General features: G+C 42.7%; 1 protein-coding gene across 19 annotated transcripts in view; it reads left to right on the top strand.

Annotated features, from left to right (window-relative positions):
• DLG1 (discs large MAGUK scaffold protein 1) overlaps positions 1–19,453 on the top strand; it is a 296,709-nt gene that overhangs the window by 106,505 nt on the left and 170,751 nt on the right. For all 19 annotated transcript variants that reach the window (XM_056565340.1, XM_056565338.1, XM_056565345.1 and 16 more), the window contains one exon: positions 14,654–14,818. In XM_056565340.1, coding sequence (XP_056421315.1) covers positions 14,654–14,818 — 165 coding nt within the window. The remainder of the gene's footprint in view (positions 1–14,653; positions 14,819–19,453) is intronic.

The raw sequence follows: 19,453 nt of genomic DNA, 5'->3' as shown, positions 1-19,453 counted from the left end.
TTTGCACCTACAGACCCGTATAAGGGCTTGTTTTTTGCACCACCAATTATACGTTGTAATGACATCAATCATTTAATAACAAAATCTACTGCAAAACCTAAAAACTTTCAAGGATACACAATTTATGTAGGTTTTGTTTTAGGTTACTACTTTAACCCCTTAACGACCACAGACGTAAATGTACGTCCTGGTTTGGCGGTACTTTGCGCACCAGTATGACCGAGAGTATTGGTGCAGCGCTTGCGTCATACACGGCAGGTTCCGGCTATCAGCCAGTAATGGCCGACATCCGTGATTGCATGGATGTCCGCCATTAACTCCTCAGATGCCGTGATCTGTACAGATCACGGCATCTGCGGCAATGCGCACGATAAAATAGATGATCAGATCGCCCGCAGCGCTGCCGCGGCGATCCAATCATCTGTAATGGCGGATGGAGGTCCCCTCCCCTCATCCGTCTCCCGGGGTCTCCTGCCCTGGTCTGAGATTGAGCAGACCAGAGCAGGAGAAAGCCGATAATATTGATCAGTGCTATGTCCTATGTATAGCACTGAACAGTATTAGCAATCAAAGGATTGCTAAAAAGTAAAAAATAAAAAAGTAGAAAAAAATGTTTAAAAAAAAGTTAAATATCCCTTCCCCCAATAAAAATGGAAATTCAGTTTTACCCATTTTACCCCCAAAAAGCGTAATTTTTTTAAATAAACATATTTGGTATCGCCGCGTGCGTCTGAACTAGCAAAATATGATGTTAATGATCCCATACAGTAAACGGCGTTAATGTAAAAAAAATTTGAAAAAGTCCAAAAAAGCTTCTTTTTTGTCACATTTTAAAAAAAAATTTATAAAAAAAGAAATAAAAGTTTTATATATGCAAATGTGGTATTGGATGAGCCCTCATACCGCCCTATATACGGAAAAATGAAAGTTATAGGTGGTCAAAATAGGGCAATTTTAGATTACTGATTTTGTACAAAAAGTTAGATTTTTTTTTTTTTTAAGCGGTATAAAAGGATCTAGCCATGGGTATCATTTTAATCGTATTGACCCACAGAATAAAGAACGCTTGTCATTTTTACCGTAAATTGTACAGTGTGAAAACGAAACCCTCCAAAATGTGTAAAATTGTGGTTTTCATAAAAATTTCCTCCCTAAAAAAAAAATATTTTTTGGGTTTCGCCGTTCATTTTATGGTAAAATGAGAGGTTTCATTACAAAGTACAATTGGTCATGCAAAAAACAAGCCCTTATATGGGTCTGTAGATGGAAATATAAGAGTTATGGATTTTAGAAGGCGAGGAGGAAAAACGAAAACGCTAAAATAAAATTAGCCTGGTCCTTAAGGTGTAAATGGGCTTTGTCATTAAGGGGTTAAAAATTAGTATGTTTAACCTAATTAGTATGTTTAACCCCTTAAGGACCAAGGTTTTTTTTTAGTTTATGCACATTCATTTTTTTACTCTTTACCTTTAAAGAGTACCTGTCATCATCTAAACTTTCCCTGATCCCCCTTCCCATCTGTCCCTTTCTCTAACTATGCCTATCCCGGTGTTTATTGAGGTTTAAAACGCTGTGGAAATGCCTTTTTTAATCCCTCTTCATTAGCTCAGGAGCACTGTCTTTCTGAGGGGTGGAAGGAGGCGGGTCCCAGCAGGCATGATGTCACATGAAGCCTGGCTGGGACTCTGATTCTGCCAGTCTTCCTGTATACTGCTCTCCCTCTGCAGCAGTGTTTCCCAAACAGGGCACCTCCAGCTGTTGCAAAACTACAACTCCCAGCATGCCCAGAAAGCCAACAGCTGTCCGGGCATGCTGGGAGCTGTAGTTTTGCAACAGCTGGAGTCACCCTGGTTGGGAAACCCCTCTCCCCCTCTCCCCCTCTCCCCCTCTCTTTATTCTGTAGGTCCAAAGGATTAAAATGATACCCTTGATTTTGTCGCACTTATGGAAAAAAATCATAACTACATTCAGTAAAATTTATACGTTTAAAATTGTCATCTTCTGACCCCTATAGCTTTTTGTAATTTTCCGCGTATGGGGCGGTATGAGGGCTCATTTTTTGCGCCGTGATCTGAAGTTTTTAGCTGTACAATTTCTGTATTGATTGGTCTTTGATCACTTTTTATTCATTTTTTCAATTATATGAAAAGTGACCAAAAATACGCTACTTTGGACTTTTGAATTTTTTGGCGCATACACCATTGACCGTATGGTTTAATTAACTATATATTTTTATAATTCGGACATTTTCGCACTTGGCGATATCACATGTTTTTATTTTTTTTATTTTTATTTTTTTTAAATGGGAAGGTGATTCAAACTTTTATTAAAGAATGGGTTAAATGATCTTAACTTTTTTTCACTTTATTTTTTTGCAATGTTATAGCCCCCATATTGGGCTATAACACTGCACACACTGATCTCTTACACTGATCATTGTTATCACATAGGATAACATTGTTTAATGATTCTGCTGCTTGACTGCTCATGCCTGGATCTCAGGCATTGAGCAGTCATTCGGCGATCGGACACACATGAGGAAGGTAGGGACCCTCCTTGTGTCCTGCAGCTGTTAGGGATGCAACGATTTTGCCGCAGCGGTCCTGAACAGCCCACTGAGCTAGCCGGGGGCGCTTTAAATCAATGAACTGCAGCGGCTTTTGCGGTGCCAGAGACCGCCGCCACCCGCTTCTCTCCCCCTGCCTGTCCTGGGGTCCTCCTGAGTCCTACCACCGCACCGCCCCGGCCAAAGACCGCCGCTGCCCCATTGCCTCCCCCATTCCCGGTTTTATGATTACCTGTTCCCGGGGTCCACGCTACTTCAGGCTCCACAGGATGCCGCAGGAGCCATAAGTAGCCCGGGACCCGGGAACAGGTAATTAAACCGGGGAGGCAATGGGGGTGCGGTGGCGGGGGATGCGGCGCGGTAGTGGTGGTGGGGGAGGGGCAGCAGTGCGCGAGGCGGGGCATTATCGGATTATCGGCAAGGTAATTGCCGATACCTATAACGTCCAAAATCGTGAATATCGGCCGATAATATCGGCCAAACCCATAATCGGTCGATCCCTAGTTTAAACCCTTTAAACAGGACCAGGGCATACATGTACGCCCTTGGTCCTAAAGTACCAGGGCTCGAAGGCTTACCTGTACATATATTTATTGTGCCAGCGGGGGATATAGATTTATTAATGCACCGGCGGGAGGTGTATTTATAAATGTGCTGGTGGGGATATATATTTATTAATGTGCTGCTGGGGGGCTAGATATATAGACTATATGTCTGCGCCCCCCCCCTGCAGCGCTATACTTCTTGCCCCCCCAGAGCACTTTTAATATAGATATGGCCCCCCTGCTACTCACAGTGTTCATTTTTAAATCTCCCTCTGAGAGCCCTGATTGACCATTCAGGGCTCCCGTGGGGGATTGAAAAATGAAAGTTAAAACACACTGATACATCGCAGGGTTGCGGAGCATGCCACCCGCTCCCCTGCTTAATAACTTCGGATTGCATGGGGTCTCAGAAATGAAATCCGGTGCGATCAATCCCTCAGCCCCTGTACTACAACCCCCATCATGGAACAGACTCTGTTCCATGATGGGGGTAGTAGTACAAACCCTAATGTAGCCTCCCCAGCTGTCTGCAGACTCCCGCAGCCAGGGAATTACTACTACCATCATGGAAACAAGTCTGTTCCATGAGGGGAGTAGTAGTCCCGGCTGTGGGAGTCTGTTGGCAGAGGTGTTTGGCCATACATGAGGGATAACGGATATTAACGGATGAATATTTATTCAGCCATTAGCACCCGTTATTTCATCCGTTATTAAATGTCCGTTTTTACACAGAAAACAGACGTTTAATAACGGATGAATGCTCATAGTGTGAAAGGGGCCTGAGAAAGAAATCAAAGCATTGATCTTTGGCTCTCTTGATAAGGCCCATAGACTTTGACTGGAAAGGCTTTACCGTGTGTGTGAATGTATATTTACATCCTTGAAAAAAGCTTCATTAGAAAGCTAAAATACTTTTTCTTTCTCATCCCCTAAGATTTCTACATTTTTACAAATCTAATACATATTTGGTAGGAATGCGATAGCTCTGTGGTTGAAATGTTTCTACCTAAGATGCAGTTATCCATATTGCCTGAGCTTATGATCTGTTAACATTTAGAGAGATGCTTTACAGCAAGGTGAACATAGAAAACTGCAGACTGGAATGGGGCCCATTGGCCACTTTAGGAGAGCTTTGTATATATACTTCTGTGGCCTGTGCAGTGGTCATTGTGCGGATGTTTGTGAGGAGAGGGGAGATGGTTGAGGCTGAACATGCTGGGAGTTGTAGTTTTGCAACAGCTGAGGGCACACACCACCTTAGAGTGTATTCACACATGCAATGTATCAGTGACTACAATTCCCAGCATGCTCAGTATGTCAAATGACATAGGAACAGTTTGTCAATGAATCGGGCCAGTCTGCAGTACATGGCCATTTCCAGTGGCTACCTATTCTAGACTAAAACATTGGGGCCCTAACAGGGGATATGGACATTTCAATACTTTTAATAGGAATTATATACTCAATTTTACAGTTTGGACAAATAAAGCCTCTAATGTTGTATGTGTAAGAATATGGGCACTTTTCCTGTATGTTGCAGACTATCTCGCACTCTAGTGATAGTTTCAAAGAGCTTTTTGTAGTAGATTTTAGCCAACCAAACATGCATGAACACACAGTAAATCAGAGGCTAGGCCCTTTTAACATCATGTTAGTGATGTCTGTTTTTTATGTAACTGGTGCATACAGCAAATGTACCTATAGACACCAATTGCCAAAAATAGTCACTTTGGCTTTTATTTGGGTGGATACTGGTGGGGTTTGTGTTTTATTTGCTGGATGGGTTAGAGCAGACCTTTGCACTATTCCATAGAGCAGGATACTATAAAAGAAACCTATACCACAACATGGAAGTCATGTATGATGGATGCCACTTTGTGGTTACAGCTATATGGCAGAATGTGGATTGAAAAAGCCTAAGGGCCCATGGCATATAGATGTTCTTTGTGCAGCAGGTGCCACAGAAATGAATCGGAAGTAGGATCACTTGGACATGCACTGTCCCCATTGTTGGTAATGCAGTCCATGTGAAATTCAGCCTAATGAATGAACATGTTAATTCTTTCTGCAGATTTCAAAGTTTTCAACTCCCAGCTCTAGAAATCCTGTTGTCTGAACAGGTCAACAAAAATTCCATTATCTACAATGTTAGCTTTATGCAACAAATTTCTGGAATGCCCTCTGGTTAACTGACTTAGCGAAGCATTTTTTTTTAAACTTTTTTTTTTTTTTGGCTACTTATCAGGTTATCATGTTTATATTGAGTAGGGATGCACCGAAAGGGAAATTTTGGTCCAAAACCGAAAATTTAGGCTGTGCGTTGCTGAAAACAAAACAAAAAATGCATTGCCCTGTCCCCCCCCCCCTTTTTTTTCCATTTAATATAGTGTTTGTTAAATTTCATTACTTTTTTTTTGGGATGTGATGTGACCAAAATCAGCAATTTTTGCATTTGGGATTTTTGTTGCGTTTACGCCGTTCACAGTGCAGGATCATAAACCATAATAATTTAATAGTTGGGACAATTACGCATGTGGCAAGACCAAATAGGTTTGTTATTTATTATTTTTATTATTCTTATTCATGTTTTTTTTACATGGAAAGTGGGAAAAGGAGGGTGATTTTAACTTTTAAAGGGGTACTTCGGCGCTTAGACATCTTATCCCCTATCCAAAGGATAGGGGATAAGATGCCTGATCGCGGGGGTCCCGCCGCTGGGGAACCCGTGATTTTGCACGCAGCACCCCAGTTAAAATCAGCCTCCGGAGCATGTTAGCTGTCACGCCCCCTCCCATAGGCTTGCATTGAGGGGCGGAGTGTGACGTCACATGGTGGCGGAGTCGTGACATCACACGCTGCCGGCCCCTTGGTCGCCGGTAATCAGATCCGGAGCAAACATGCTCCGGGGACTGATTTGAACTGGGCTGCTTCGTGCAAGATCACGGAGGTCCCCAGCGGCGGGACCCCCGCGATTAGGCATCTTATCCCCTATCCTTTGGACACTTTATTAGTCTTTTAGGAGGAAGCATTCGATTCCTCATACGGATCAATGGGGTTCCATAGAACTCCATTGATCTGTGCTCATTTGGTTGAGCCTGCTTAGCCAGGCTCAATCAAATGAAGAGCCAGGGATAGAGAGGCAAGTCTTCCAGCTGCCTCATCAGTGGATCTACCCCCCCCCCCCACACACACACACACACACACACACACACACACACACACACACACACACGTGCTGCAGGACCCCACTCGACCACAAGGGAGCAATTTACATGTTCAGCTTTGACAGCGGCAATCTAAAGGGCTAATGGCCGACCACTGTGATCGCCGCATTTCTATTAGCGGCGACCCCCCCCCCACTACAAGAATAAGAAGGGGGCTGCCGGGTATCATCAATGATTGACATCAGAGCAATCTCCGATGTCCATCATTACAGGCAGATGTCAGTTGCTGATAGCAGCAGGCATCTCCCGTGTATGACGTGGACCTGCGTCATGTCCTCACCCAACCTATGAAACCTATGACGTACATGTATGGGTTAAGGGGTTAAGCCACGCTCCCCGAAATTTCCGGCTGAAAATTCACACATTCACTGAAAATGGGGCAATTTTGGCCGATAATTTTTGGCAGCCGAAATTTCGGTGCATCCCTAATATTGAGATGTAGTTGGCTGTTGAAAATAAAAAGTTCTAAATCTTTAACTACTTGTAAATCCTATGTGACAGTATGCAGAAAATGTAGTTTATGTATCAGTATTTTTTTTGGGAAGAAACAAAACTGGATTTGTGCATTAACATTTGCAGACATTTGCAGTGTTTTCTCCCTGCTTTTTCAATAAAACATTTTGTTTGACAATGACAATCAAACTTTGTCATATAGCTACATGTCAGGAAACAATTCTGTAAGCTGTAATTTTCTGCTGTGTACTTTGTATTGTTGGAAATTAACATGAAATGCACTCAGATGCATGCTTTTGGCTATGCCAGAGTGAAAACCACATATGTGGGTCATTCCTTATTCCTTGCTAGGACAGTCAATGACATAGTCTAGTGCTTGTCAAAGCTCTGGTGTTGTTTTTGTAGAGTCATTGCTTTTGGCAGTTTCATTCTGGAATCATACAGAACATGGTAACTCGAAAATGATTTGGCTTAAAAATACAGGTTTTTGATACTTATTACATTGTCCTTCGATTTTCGAGCAATTTAAGCTTTCACTAAAGCTGATGTAACCCCTATAAATTGTAAGAGTGTTTGGTATGTTTCATTTTACAGTTAACCCCTGGGCTACGGTCAGTAGCCAGGCACTCCCTGCTAATGACAGGCGATCCTGATGCAGCCCCTCATTAGATCTTTAGGTATAGTGATCAATGCCGATAATGATAAAAAAAAAAATAATGAAAAGTGACAAATACTGGTAATTCAGTGGTACTCGTCGAACCCATGGGAGGGTCCCCATACTGACCACCAGATCAACTCTCCATTTATGCAGCCTGGCTGGGCCAGGCTGTATCAGTGGAGCACAGATCTCCCTGTACAATGCTATGCAATAGGCAAAGCATTCTACAGTGAATGCAATCCACTGATTGCATGTAATAGTCCCCATGTGGACTTAACCCCTTAAGGACCATAGGTTTTTTCTCTTCACCTTCTAAAAATCATAACCCTTTAAATTTTCCACCTACAGACTCATATGAGGGCTTGTTTTTTTTGCTTCACCAGTTGTACTTTGTAATACCATTAATCATTTCACCATAAAATGTCTGGCGAAACCAGCAATTTTGGACCTTGGTATTTTTTTAATTTTTTTTTTACATAAATTCTATTGACCGTGTGGTTTAATTAACATTACATTTACACCTACCACAGGTTTACATTTATTTATTTATTTTTTTAATGGGAAAAGGGGGTAGATTCAAACTTTTATTAGGGAAAGGGTAAATTCACATTAACTTTTTTTTTATTTTTTTATAGTCCCCATGCTTTGGCTTGAATACACTGTTTAGTGCTATGCCATAGCATAGCATTGATAAGGGTTATCTGTGCTTGATTGTTCCAGGCTGCTGAGGCATCCTGGAGTATCCTAGCAACACTCAGATGCCGAGGAGGTAGGTAAGGGCCCTCCTGCCATCCTCTAAGCTTATCGGGACTCGATCAGCTCCACTGAGCGGCCTGGATTGTTTTTAAATATTTTTTTATTTGAGGCAGCTGATCGGGACCATCCCGTTATGATGCAGGGTGAGCTCCTGACTCTGCATCTTAGAAGGGGAGCGGGGCGAGGGCATACAGTTACCCTCTTTGTCCTTGAGTTAAATTGTAAAATAAGTGGTTAAAATTAATCACCCTTTTCCCATTTTACAAATAAATTTAAAATAATTAATTGCCACATTGGAAGTTATACTAACTATTGAAATTTTGATTATGATCCTGCCTTGTGATCTTAGTAAACAGAAAAAAGAAAAATGCTAAAATAAAAAATGGGTACGTCCTCAAGCCAAAATGGGCTGTGTCCTTAAAGCATTACTGTCATTAGTAAGAAAATTTAAAAAATGCTCGTCAGTGTAGTAATGTGCCCCAACAGCTGTATGCATAATAATATTATGCATGTTTTTATATGTAAAATACCTTTTTATCTATGTATTACTTAGCACACTCTGTTTACAGACCTCCTAAAGTCTGGGGATGTTTCTTCAGAACCATGATAATCTTGCTTCTTCCCCCATGTTCATGCTCTATATAACTAAGGCAGCCATGTGGAACCTATATGGAGCAAGTACTCAAGAAATAAATATACACTGCTCTGAGGCACAGCAGGGTGAAATTTAACTCTTTAAAGTAGTAAAATTAAAACCTATATAAATTCAATATCCTTGTAACCATATGGACCTACAGAATAAGGATAAGGTGTCCTTTTTACTGGAAAGTGCACTGCTTAAAAATGAAGCCCCCAAATTTACAAAATGGTGTTTTTTTTTCTTCTTCAATTTCACCCCAGCGATTCCGGGTCAATCACTGCCCTGCTGGTGGCGATCGGGGCTGGCGGGGGTCTCCTACCTATACCTGGTCCGATGGGGGTTCCCTCAGAAGCAGCGGCGGTGGCAGCAAAGGTGGCGGTCCCGGCGGCAGGATACAGCAGGAGGTGAGGCCTGTTCACCTCCTGCGGTTGCTTAACAGCAACTCTCAGCATGCACAGCCAAAGGGAATGCTGGGAGTTGTAGTTTTGCAACAGTTGGAGTTCCAACTACAACTCCCAGCATGCCCGCACATGGCCCTCAGACTTCCATTCCAACCAAATTCTCTCTCCAAAAGCTCAGTGGTGCTCCTTCTCTTCTGAGCATTGTAGTTCACGCACAGAGCACTTTACATCTACATATGGGGTATTTCCATACTCAGAAGAAATGGGGTTACAAAAAAATTTGGGGTAACACCAGCATTTTAGTGAAAAAATTTAATTTTTGATGGCCGTCACGCCCTCTCCCATAGACTTGGATAGCGAGGGGCGGAGTCATGATGTCACGATACTTCGGCCTCGTGGTCGCCACCCGGCTATTTGTGAGCTGGCACCGCGGCGTGCAGCTCAAACAGGTGGGTGCCAAATACAAGATTGCGGGGGTCCCCAGCGGTGGGACCCATGCAGTCAGACATCTTATACCCTATCCTTTTGGATAGAGGATAAGATGTCTCAGGGCCGGAGTACTACTTTAAGCGAGTTCCAATGTAAAACAACCCCAGTCTGTTTTATGTCCTCCTTTTGTTGAGAAGTAGTTATATAAAAAAAAAATTTAGTGCTACGTTTTTATTTTTACACTTTTTTTTTTTTTTTTTTATGTGGAGAAAACTATGGCATAAAGGGGACACATGGCTGTGTCAATAATAAAAAGTACCACAGCTCTTACAGAAGGTGACAGTGACAAAAACAAAGAAAATTGCTTGGTCATTAAGGTTTACAATAGGCTGGTTACTAAGGGTTCGTTCACATTAAAATCAGTCCCCATTAATTCATGCCCGTTCTCAAATCTGTTCAAGCCTCTTGCAAATGGCTGTAAATAGATCCCATTGAGGTCAATGGATTTTTTTTTTTACAGTTCTTTGTCAACCGTTTGCACTCGTTTGGTTCCTATTCTGTTATTTTCAGTTGAGAAAAGATGTTGCATGGAGTATTTTTCTTCAAAAATAATAGATTAGAAACGGATATATGTAATTTAACATTGAAGTCTATGGCAAACAGATGAGCCTGTAAAGTCATCCATTTGCATCTGTCTTTTCCAATCTGCTTTTGATCTGTTATTCTGAGCATGCTCAGAAAAGATGTGAGCAACCAGTAAGTAGCCAGACAAAAAAAAGGCGAGGAATGGCTTCAAACGGAATGCCATTTCAACAAGGCTCAGGATGGACTCATGGAACAGCCATGAAAGGTTTATTCCCAAGATGCAAGGCGTTTCACTGTGATTGCGCAGCTTCATCAGGCATCTGCTGCCTAATGAAGCTACGCAATCGCAGTGAAACTCATTGCATCTTGGAAATAAACCTTCTTTTCTGCTTCTTAGCTGTTTCACGAGTCCATCCTGCGCCTCGTTGAACTGGCATTCCGTTTGAAGCCATTTCTCTCCTTGATAACCATTGCAGCCGGAGGGCAGCGGACGACTCATCTATATTCACGTGTGTTACAATGGTTGTGTATGTTGGTACACAACACCTTAGGGTGAGGGCTTTCATGCCTTCCCTTTTATAACCCTTACATCTCTGTTATTACACTATGGAGCGCTCTCACTTCTGTTTTTACATTTCAAAATAAAAAGGGACGATAAAGGAAACAAACTGATTAAAAACTGATGCAACAGGATGCTACTTAATGGCATCGCTTTGCATCAATTTGCATCCATCTGTAAGTATGGTACGTTTAGCAGCAATGACGGGAGAATAGCGAGATGGGAGAGAATGGCCACGTGAACCTAGCCTTAGTGGTTAAGCAAAGTTTCTAAAACGATCTGTTGTACTTATACACAACAGTGTAAAAAATGACCAAATACATGAGATTTGTTACTAAACCTTTACTTGATGTTTGGTTCAAACAAAGGAAACCAAAACCTATATCACATTACCAACTATGTTGGGGAATGTTTTGGTGCTATACACAGGGGTGTGGAAATTAAAAAAAAAAAACTACTTGTCCAAGGGACTAAAACGGAGCACAATCTACTTGTCCCTCATGAAAATCCACTTGTCCTGGTAGACAAAATAAGATATAAATTTGGGGGTTTTCTTTTTTTTTCGCCATTCACCTTGTGATCAAACGTACACATTATGATTATACCAATACATAATTTTATTATTATTTTTTTTATATATTCCTGACCCCTATAACATTTTTATTAGGGATGTCCCGATACCATTTTTTTTTAAAGGCAGAGTACGAGTACTGATACTTTAATTCTAGTACTCGCCGATACCAAGTACGAGTACTTTTATTTAAAAGGGAATCTGACACCAGGGTGACCTGGTTTTTGGCGCTGCTTACCGTGCTGATATGTGGGTTCCTTGTTGTGTGCAATGGAGGGGGCTGCTGTAGTACGAGCCTAGATTTCTCCATTGGCCAAAACAGGGAATTTGCATTGGCGGTGAAACCGATGTCTCTGGAGCGATTGCGCTGATGATCACATGGTGAGCAGTGATAGAAACCAGGTCACCTGCATTATTTACTTATAAATTCAAGCTAGTGCAAGTGACTCTGCTGTAAGATTGCCTTTAATAGTAGGGAGTATAGATAGGTGCAGACAATAGAAGCAGCCCCCCTTGTAGCCAGCAGGACCCCCCCCCCTGTAGCCAGCAGGACCCCCCCCCCTGTAGCCAGCAGGACCCCCCCCCCTGTAGCCAGCAGGACCCCCCCCCTGTAGCCAGCAGGACCCCCCCCCCCCCTGTAGCCAGCAGGACCCCCCCCCTGTAGCCAGCAGGACCCCCCCCCCCCCTGTAGCCAGCAGGACCCCCCCCCTGTAGCCAGCAGGACCCCCCCCCCCCTGTAGCCAGCAGGACCCCCCCCTGTAGCCAGCAGGACCCCCCCCCTGTAGCCAGCAGGACCCCCCCCCCCCTGTAGCCAGCAGGACCCCCCCCCTGTAGCCAGCAGGACCCCCCCCCATTGTAGCCAGCAGGACCCCCCCCCCCTTGTAGCCAGCAGGACCCCCCCCCCTGTAGCCAGCAGGACCCCCCCCTGTAGCCAGCAGGACCCCCCCCCCCCTTGTAGCCAGCAGGACCCCCCCCCCCCCTGTGGATACTAGTCTCTACCCCCCCCCCCCCCCTGTAGCCAGCAAACACTCCCACCCCTTGTAGATAGCAGGACCCCACTTGTAGTTTCTCACTTGCACCTGTCCGGTGTCGCCTCTCTCCACCCCTGTACTCATCACTGCCGCTGCCCCGTTTTGCCGTCTGCATCATGGCATCTTATGGAGGAGCATGTGACATACACGTCACTCTGCTTCCTCCGTAGTGTTACGCTGGGCGCAGTGGAGGGACGTGTGTGTCACATGCTCCTCCATAAGACACCATGATGCGGATGGCAGAACGGGGCAGTGGAGCACTCCACCAGGTATCGGATTTGGTATCGGGGACATTAGACGAGTCCCCGATACCATGCAAATACCTGGTATCTGCCCTGATACCGATACTAGTATAATTTTTATTTTTCCGTATACCGGGCTATATAAGGGCTCTCAATTTTTGGGCCGTAATCGGTACCATTTTGGTATTGACCGGATTTTTTGAACACTTTTTACTTCATTTTTTTCTGGGATATGTTATAAACATTTTTAAAAAATCCTGTTTTTTTTTTTTTTTTTTTTACGTTAACGCTATGGACAGTACGGGATACAGAATGTTAGTTTTTAATAATTCGGACAATTACGCATGGGCCAATACCAAATATGTTTATTTCTATTATGTTTACATATTTTTTTTATATGGGAAAAGGGGGGTGATATGAACTTTTAATATGGAAGGGGTTAATGGGTGTTTTTTAAAACTTATTAAACTTTTTTTTTTATACTTTATTAGGAGGAATCATTAGATTCCTCATACAGATCAGTGCAGTTCTATTGAACTTCATTAATCTGTGTTCATTTGGTTGAGCCTGCTCAAGGCAGGCTCAATCAATTGCAGCCCTAAGGGGACAGCCATTAATGCAGAGGTAAGCCCTCCGGCTACCTCCACAGGGGACCGATCGATCACGCTGCGGGGGGTGATCCAGCCCACTAGACCACCAAGAATTGTTATAGAAACCTTTAGACCTCACGTCAACTTTGACAGCCATGATCTATAAGGTTAATAGCCGAAAGGCTATTAACGGCAGACCTCCGGCATCTGAAATCAGCCAGGGGCCGTCGGGTATGGAGAGGGCTCGAGTGAGGAGCCCGCTCCGTACACCCTGAGCGCATGTGTGAGGTGCAGACTTGCGTCCCATGCAAGTCTGCGCCCGCTCCTCCCGTCAGTCTGCACCTCACACTGGCGTTATAAAAATAAGGACCTTAACATGCATAGCTTGGAAGGAAGAAGTGACAGAGGGGATATGATAGAGACTTTTAAATACATAAAGGGAATCAACACTATAAAGCAGGAGAGCATATTTAAAAGAAGAAATACTACCACAAGAGGACATAGTTTTAAATTAGAGGGGCAAAGGTTTATGCAGTAATATCCGGAAGTATTACTTTACTGAGAGAGTAGTGGATGCATGGAATAGCCTTCCTGCAGAAGTGGTCGCTGCAAATACAGTGAAGGAGTTTAAAAATGCATGGGATAAGCATAAGGCTATCCTTCATATAAGATAGGGCCAGGGACTATTGATAGGATTCAGATTATTGGGCAGACTAGATGGGCCAAATGGTTCTTATCTGCCGACACATTCTATGTACATTCTAAGTCGGTCCGGCCCTGCTAGCCCGATACAGAGCTAAATGTATGAAATATTCACCTGCCCGGAACTACATGTCCCGGGCTCCAGGCGATAAGATTTCCACATCCCTGTATATAACCAATTGGAACAAATGAAGGCTCTTGTATTAGTTCTCTTAGAAGCCATTTTTGATCATCATTGGTGAGGTGCTGACGTAATGCTGATACAATAGTGGTGCCCTATTATACACAAAGTTTTGGTCACAATGTCTCACCGCCAACTACCCGAAAGAAATGCTAGTGCTGCAAAAATGCCACTTCTGGTAAATTGTGCATGAAGCAACCAAATATATTTAACGTGTTATAATGTTTTTGTTCAATGTCCTGGCATAATTTTTTGAGCCAATTCAAAGTGAAAAGTCTTCAGTGTTCACTGTGCAGTGGAATCCCATTGCCAGCATTGGTACTCTGCTGCGCCGGAAATTTTGAAGGGTGAACCCAGCCCTAGGGTTGTGTTTTATGTATTTTTTTTTTTTTTTTTTTGTAGGGGAAATGTGGTAATAGTGTATGGGTTGCTTCTTGAAATTTTGCTTATTACATCTTTATACCTACAAATACATTCATCTTCACACATGTGATGATTCTATTTATTTATTTTTATATAGAAATATCGTTACCAAGATGATGACCTTCCATCTCAAGAGCCAAGCTCTCCACATATCTTGAGTGAGGGAAGAAGTCCAGAGTTGGTACACGTTTCTGAAAAGAATATATCGCAGATTGAGAATGTCCATGGACTTGTGTCTCATTCGCATATTTCTCCTTTAAAGGTATTTCCTTTTTCTTCCCTTTTTTTTCTCTTTTTTTGAATAGCTATATATTTTTTTACTAGTTGTATTATTTTCTGTTAACTCTCTTCCACTTATGTGAGAAGGAATTAATGATTGTATGTGTAAATGTAAAAGCTTAAATCTAAGTTAGTTTCAAAGTGTGGTCCAGGTAACACAGTGCGCTAAGATTTGTGACCATTTTGAACTGTTGCATTTAAAAGATCAGCTACACCTACAAAAGTCTAAGCAAATTTTACCTCATCCTAAACTATGTGGAGGCGCAAAAAGTTGCAAATTGTTTGTGCTAATTGCCATACACACAAAAAAGTTGGGAAAATTTCCCCCCTAGTCTTCAGAATTAAAGGGGGTTTTGAAGGGATAGAAAACAGAGCTAATTTCTTTTAAGAACAGCACAACTTCTGTCCTCAGGCTGTGTATGGTAGTACAGCTCAGTTCCATTGAAGTGAATGGAGGCATTTTGTAATACCACACACAACATGAGGGAAGCGGTGGTGCTATTTTCGGAAGAAATTAGTTCTGGTTTTCTATCCTGGATAACCCTTTAAAATCTTTACAAAATGTTAGGGTACATTCTTACCTTGCTTTGTTGGATACGACGGCCGGATCCAGCAGGAGAATAAAAAATAAAAACAGCTGCTGCCGTACCCTATGCCAGACCCGTGGCACACCCCATTCACTTCAATAAGCCAGACTGAGTCAGATAGTGACTTCAGTCGGCTCATTTTTGAACAATGATTTTTATTGCCAGATTGAAAACTGTGACAGACCACCCGGCTGCCGTATCCCCAAAACGTGGTGTGAATGAGCCTTTAGAAAATGTTATTGTCCTTGTGAACCTCAAAAAAAAATAGAAACCTTAGTGTAAATAATAGTGTACGAGTTAAGTCAATAATAGAGAAAATGCCAAGAGGCAACTCAGCTCACTCACCACACCGTAATGAAATCCTGGACTGAAAGGATGGTAGGTAGCCTGGAGCACGAACATGCGGGCTGCTTCCCGTTGAAGGTAGAGACAAGGAAAAAGAGGGTCCAGCTCACCGGCAAAAAGAGCTAAAACGTAACTTTTACTTTAGATCATTAAAATGTATGAGGACAAAAAACAGAGTAGGAATCATAAAAACATCGCACCGACATGTTTCGGGCTGATAACCAACCCTTAAACATGGCAGTGCATTACAGGACTGTAATGCACTGCCATGATTAAGGGCTGGTTATCAGCCAGAAACACGTCGGCGCAATGTTTTTTTTTTGATTGAGAGCTGTAAATGTAGATATTGAAGTACTATTAATATATGTTAGTGGCTAAGTCAGTCTTTTATCTAAATCCCAAGATATAATGGTATTCTCTGATGGTTAGTTAACTGTGTGGTTGATGCTGAGATCTTATGAAATGTTGAAAACCTCCTGTGGCAGATTTACCAGCCCCCACATGCTTTTTAGTGCATTCTGTCATTATATTTGATGCGGTACAAAATCCTGGCCTTTTGAAGTTCTCATTTATTAGGACCTAAGGCATGTTATGGAGGTTCAGTATATTATGTAGTACTCCTTGCCTGTCTTGAACATTGCTAAATTGGTCTTTGTTGTCTTCAATGTGTGTTGTGTTCCTAGAATGCTGAAGAAGCTTTGCCAGGGGCACATGTTCTCTTGAATCTTTATCTTCCCCTTGTTTCTAGCAAACTATAAAATGTCCAGCATTGGATCTCGTTTGTGCCTTATGTATATAGAGCTAACCTATTTTGCAGTGGCATGCATAGAATCTCTCATATTAATTCATGTCCCCTTTGGGGGAAAAGTTGCAAATGCTTTTTGCAAATGAGCTTTACGCAAACATTTGTCACGTAATGCAATAATCTCCCCCTTTGTGTATGCCTGGATAAATTGACAATTTGTCGTTTGAGAAAGCTTAAGAGTACATACTATTCATGAGATTTATCAAAACTTGTGCTGAGGAAAAGTGGAACAGTTGCACATACCAACCAACCAGATCGCTTCTTTCATTTTTAAGAAGTCCTTTGAAAAAGACGAAGCAATCTAGTTGGTTGCTATGGGAAACTGCTCCACTTTTCCTTTGCACTGGAGTTGATTAATCTCCTCCTATAGGTTACCCTAACTGAATTCTATGTACAACTTCATTGCAGCATGGCAGCAGTACGAACAACTGATCAGCTATACCTTTAGAGCCTGTTTATTAAAGGGGTACTCTGGCTCTAAGACATCTTATCCCCTATCCAAAGGGTAGGGGATAAGATGTCTGATCGCGGGGGTCCTGCTGCTGGGGACCCCCACAATCTCTCATGCAGCACCCACTTGTCTCAGCTGCACAAAGCGATGATCGCTCCATGTCTGAAGACTCAAGATTGCGGGGCCGGAGTATCGTGATGACATGACCGCCCCCATGTGACGTCACATCCCGCCCCCGCAATGCAAGTCCATGGGAGGGGGCGTGACAAAAATGGATAAAACCCAGCACAAAATGCTGTGTCGGAATACAGCCTCAGGTGCGTTGTATAACTACTATATATCCAGATCCCATAGAGATAGCAGATGGAACTGGGAGGGGTGGAGAGGGATCAATAAGGTGATTGTCATCCTGTAGTTTGCAGGCTGACCCAGGGCTGACATCCTGTTCAAACACATTAAAGGGGTTATCGACCATAAGGTGATTTTAGTACATACCTGCCGTACAGTAATGGACATGCTTAGGAAGGATCTGCGCTTGTCTTGGGACTAAATGGCTATGTTGTGAGATTACCATAACATTGGGGCTAGCTTTTTGTGAACTGGTGTTTCCTGTTTTTTTTTGCCTACAAATCCCATAATTCCATTTTCCTCCCTCCCAAACATCAGCCTCCATTCAAAAGACCTGTGATTTTCAATCAGGGTGCCTACAGCTGTTGCAGATTGATCTCTCTCCCACCAAGTGATCCCTCCACCCATTGAAGCAGGCAGGCTCCCTGTCATCAGCTTACTAGTGAGTCAGGTCTGTGCCGCATTGCAACAGTCATTTTGTATACTGTTAAAAATAAATATTGTGGTGAAAATCACATAAGAAATAAGAGAAAACCGTCACAAACAGGTACAGACACTATATTATGAACTACACTAACTTTACAGCCCCTGTAGCATAGTCAAATAAAAAAACATTCCTGGAATACCTCTTTAAACACTGATGTGCATGATATAGACCTTTTTGTTTGTGGGACACCATTCTAATTATTTATATAAAGCAAAAGGCAGATATCAGTTCTTTGTGTAGATCTCCTAGTAAATAAAAAATTGAAATACTTACCCGTCAGATCCAACAAAAAACATTTTTTTATATATATCACTCAGTACATAATCCTGACCATGTACATCTAATTTTTGTGGCTAGCACCTTTATTTACTTTTTATTATACTTTTAATTTAGCTCACTAGTGTGAATTCCTCTTAAAGGGAGGGGGCGTGGCCTCACTGTGCAGGTCTCCGCCCCCTCCCTCAGTATGCTGTCTGCTCACATCTCCCCTAGTATTAGCAAAACTACAACTCCCAGCTTGTCCTTACTGACAGTAGCGGGACACAAGCTGACAGTGGGAGGATTTTTCCTCCAGCTGTGAGCCCTGCACTCACAGCTGTCAATCAAGGAAGTGTGTCCATGACATAGGTGATGATGCATAGACACAGCAGGACTGGTATGTATCCAAGCAGGGGGGGGGGGACGCAGTTGTTTGACTTGCCTTTTCAGTATGAAATACTGAGAATTTTCTAATGAAAGCAATTGCAAAACCTTTATGGTTTCGTATGCTTTACAACATATCAAAAGTTTTTGTATCTGACAGTGCCCATTTAAGCTTTATAAGAATCACTTTAGCTTTAGATGCAGCCAGTACAAAAAATGATGTGGAAAAACATAATTCTGTGTTACAGGAACATTGTTAGTGTGGGAGAACCTTATGCCCATGCAAAACATGTTTTTGTGATGCAGGATGTCTGAAATTGGTGTGCACTTTACTTTCTTCTAATTTTACATTTTACTTTATAGGGTTTATCCCATGGAAACAGTTAATTTACTATTGATCCCAGGCTGCTTACAAACATAAGCGCTTCAACTCACCTTCCTTTGCTCCCTCATAGCTCTGAGATCTGGGCGCCCCATCTCTGGACAGTCTCTGTTGATGATTTGCTTCACCAGAGCTGGCTGTAGCTGTAGACGTGATGACACAGCGCCGCTCTGCCAATCACTGGCTGCAGGTTGGCGAGCAGCACTGTCGGTTCCCCGTCTGTAGATGCTCTGCAGCTTGAGGGGGAAAGCCAAGTCACCGGCTGTAGACTGTGCACCTCGATTGTGTAGCTACGAGAGAGCAACGGAAGGTGAGTTAAAGGGGTTATTCACCATAAGGTGATTTTAGTACATACCTACCAGGCTATCTGAGTATTTCCTGTTGGAGTTCGGTCTCTTAACCCCTTAAGGACGCAGCCCTTTTTCACCTTAAGGACTGAGCCCTTTTTCGCAATTCTGACCACCGTCACTTTACAAATTAATAACGCGAAAACGCTTTTACCGAATATTCTGATTCTGAGATTGTTTTTTCGTGACATATTCTACTTTATTTTGGTGGTAAATTTTGGGCG

Source organism: Hyla sarda, chromosome 3, assembly GCF_029499605.1.
Source record: "Hyla sarda isolate aHylSar1 chromosome 3, aHylSar1.hap1, whole genome shotgun sequence".
In the NCBI taxonomy this organism is placed as follows: Eukaryota; Metazoa; Chordata; class Amphibia; order Anura; family Hylidae; genus Hyla; species Hyla sarda.
The sequence above is the reverse complement of the archived record's forward strand: the minus strand, read 5'-3'. Positions and strand labels throughout refer to the sequence as shown.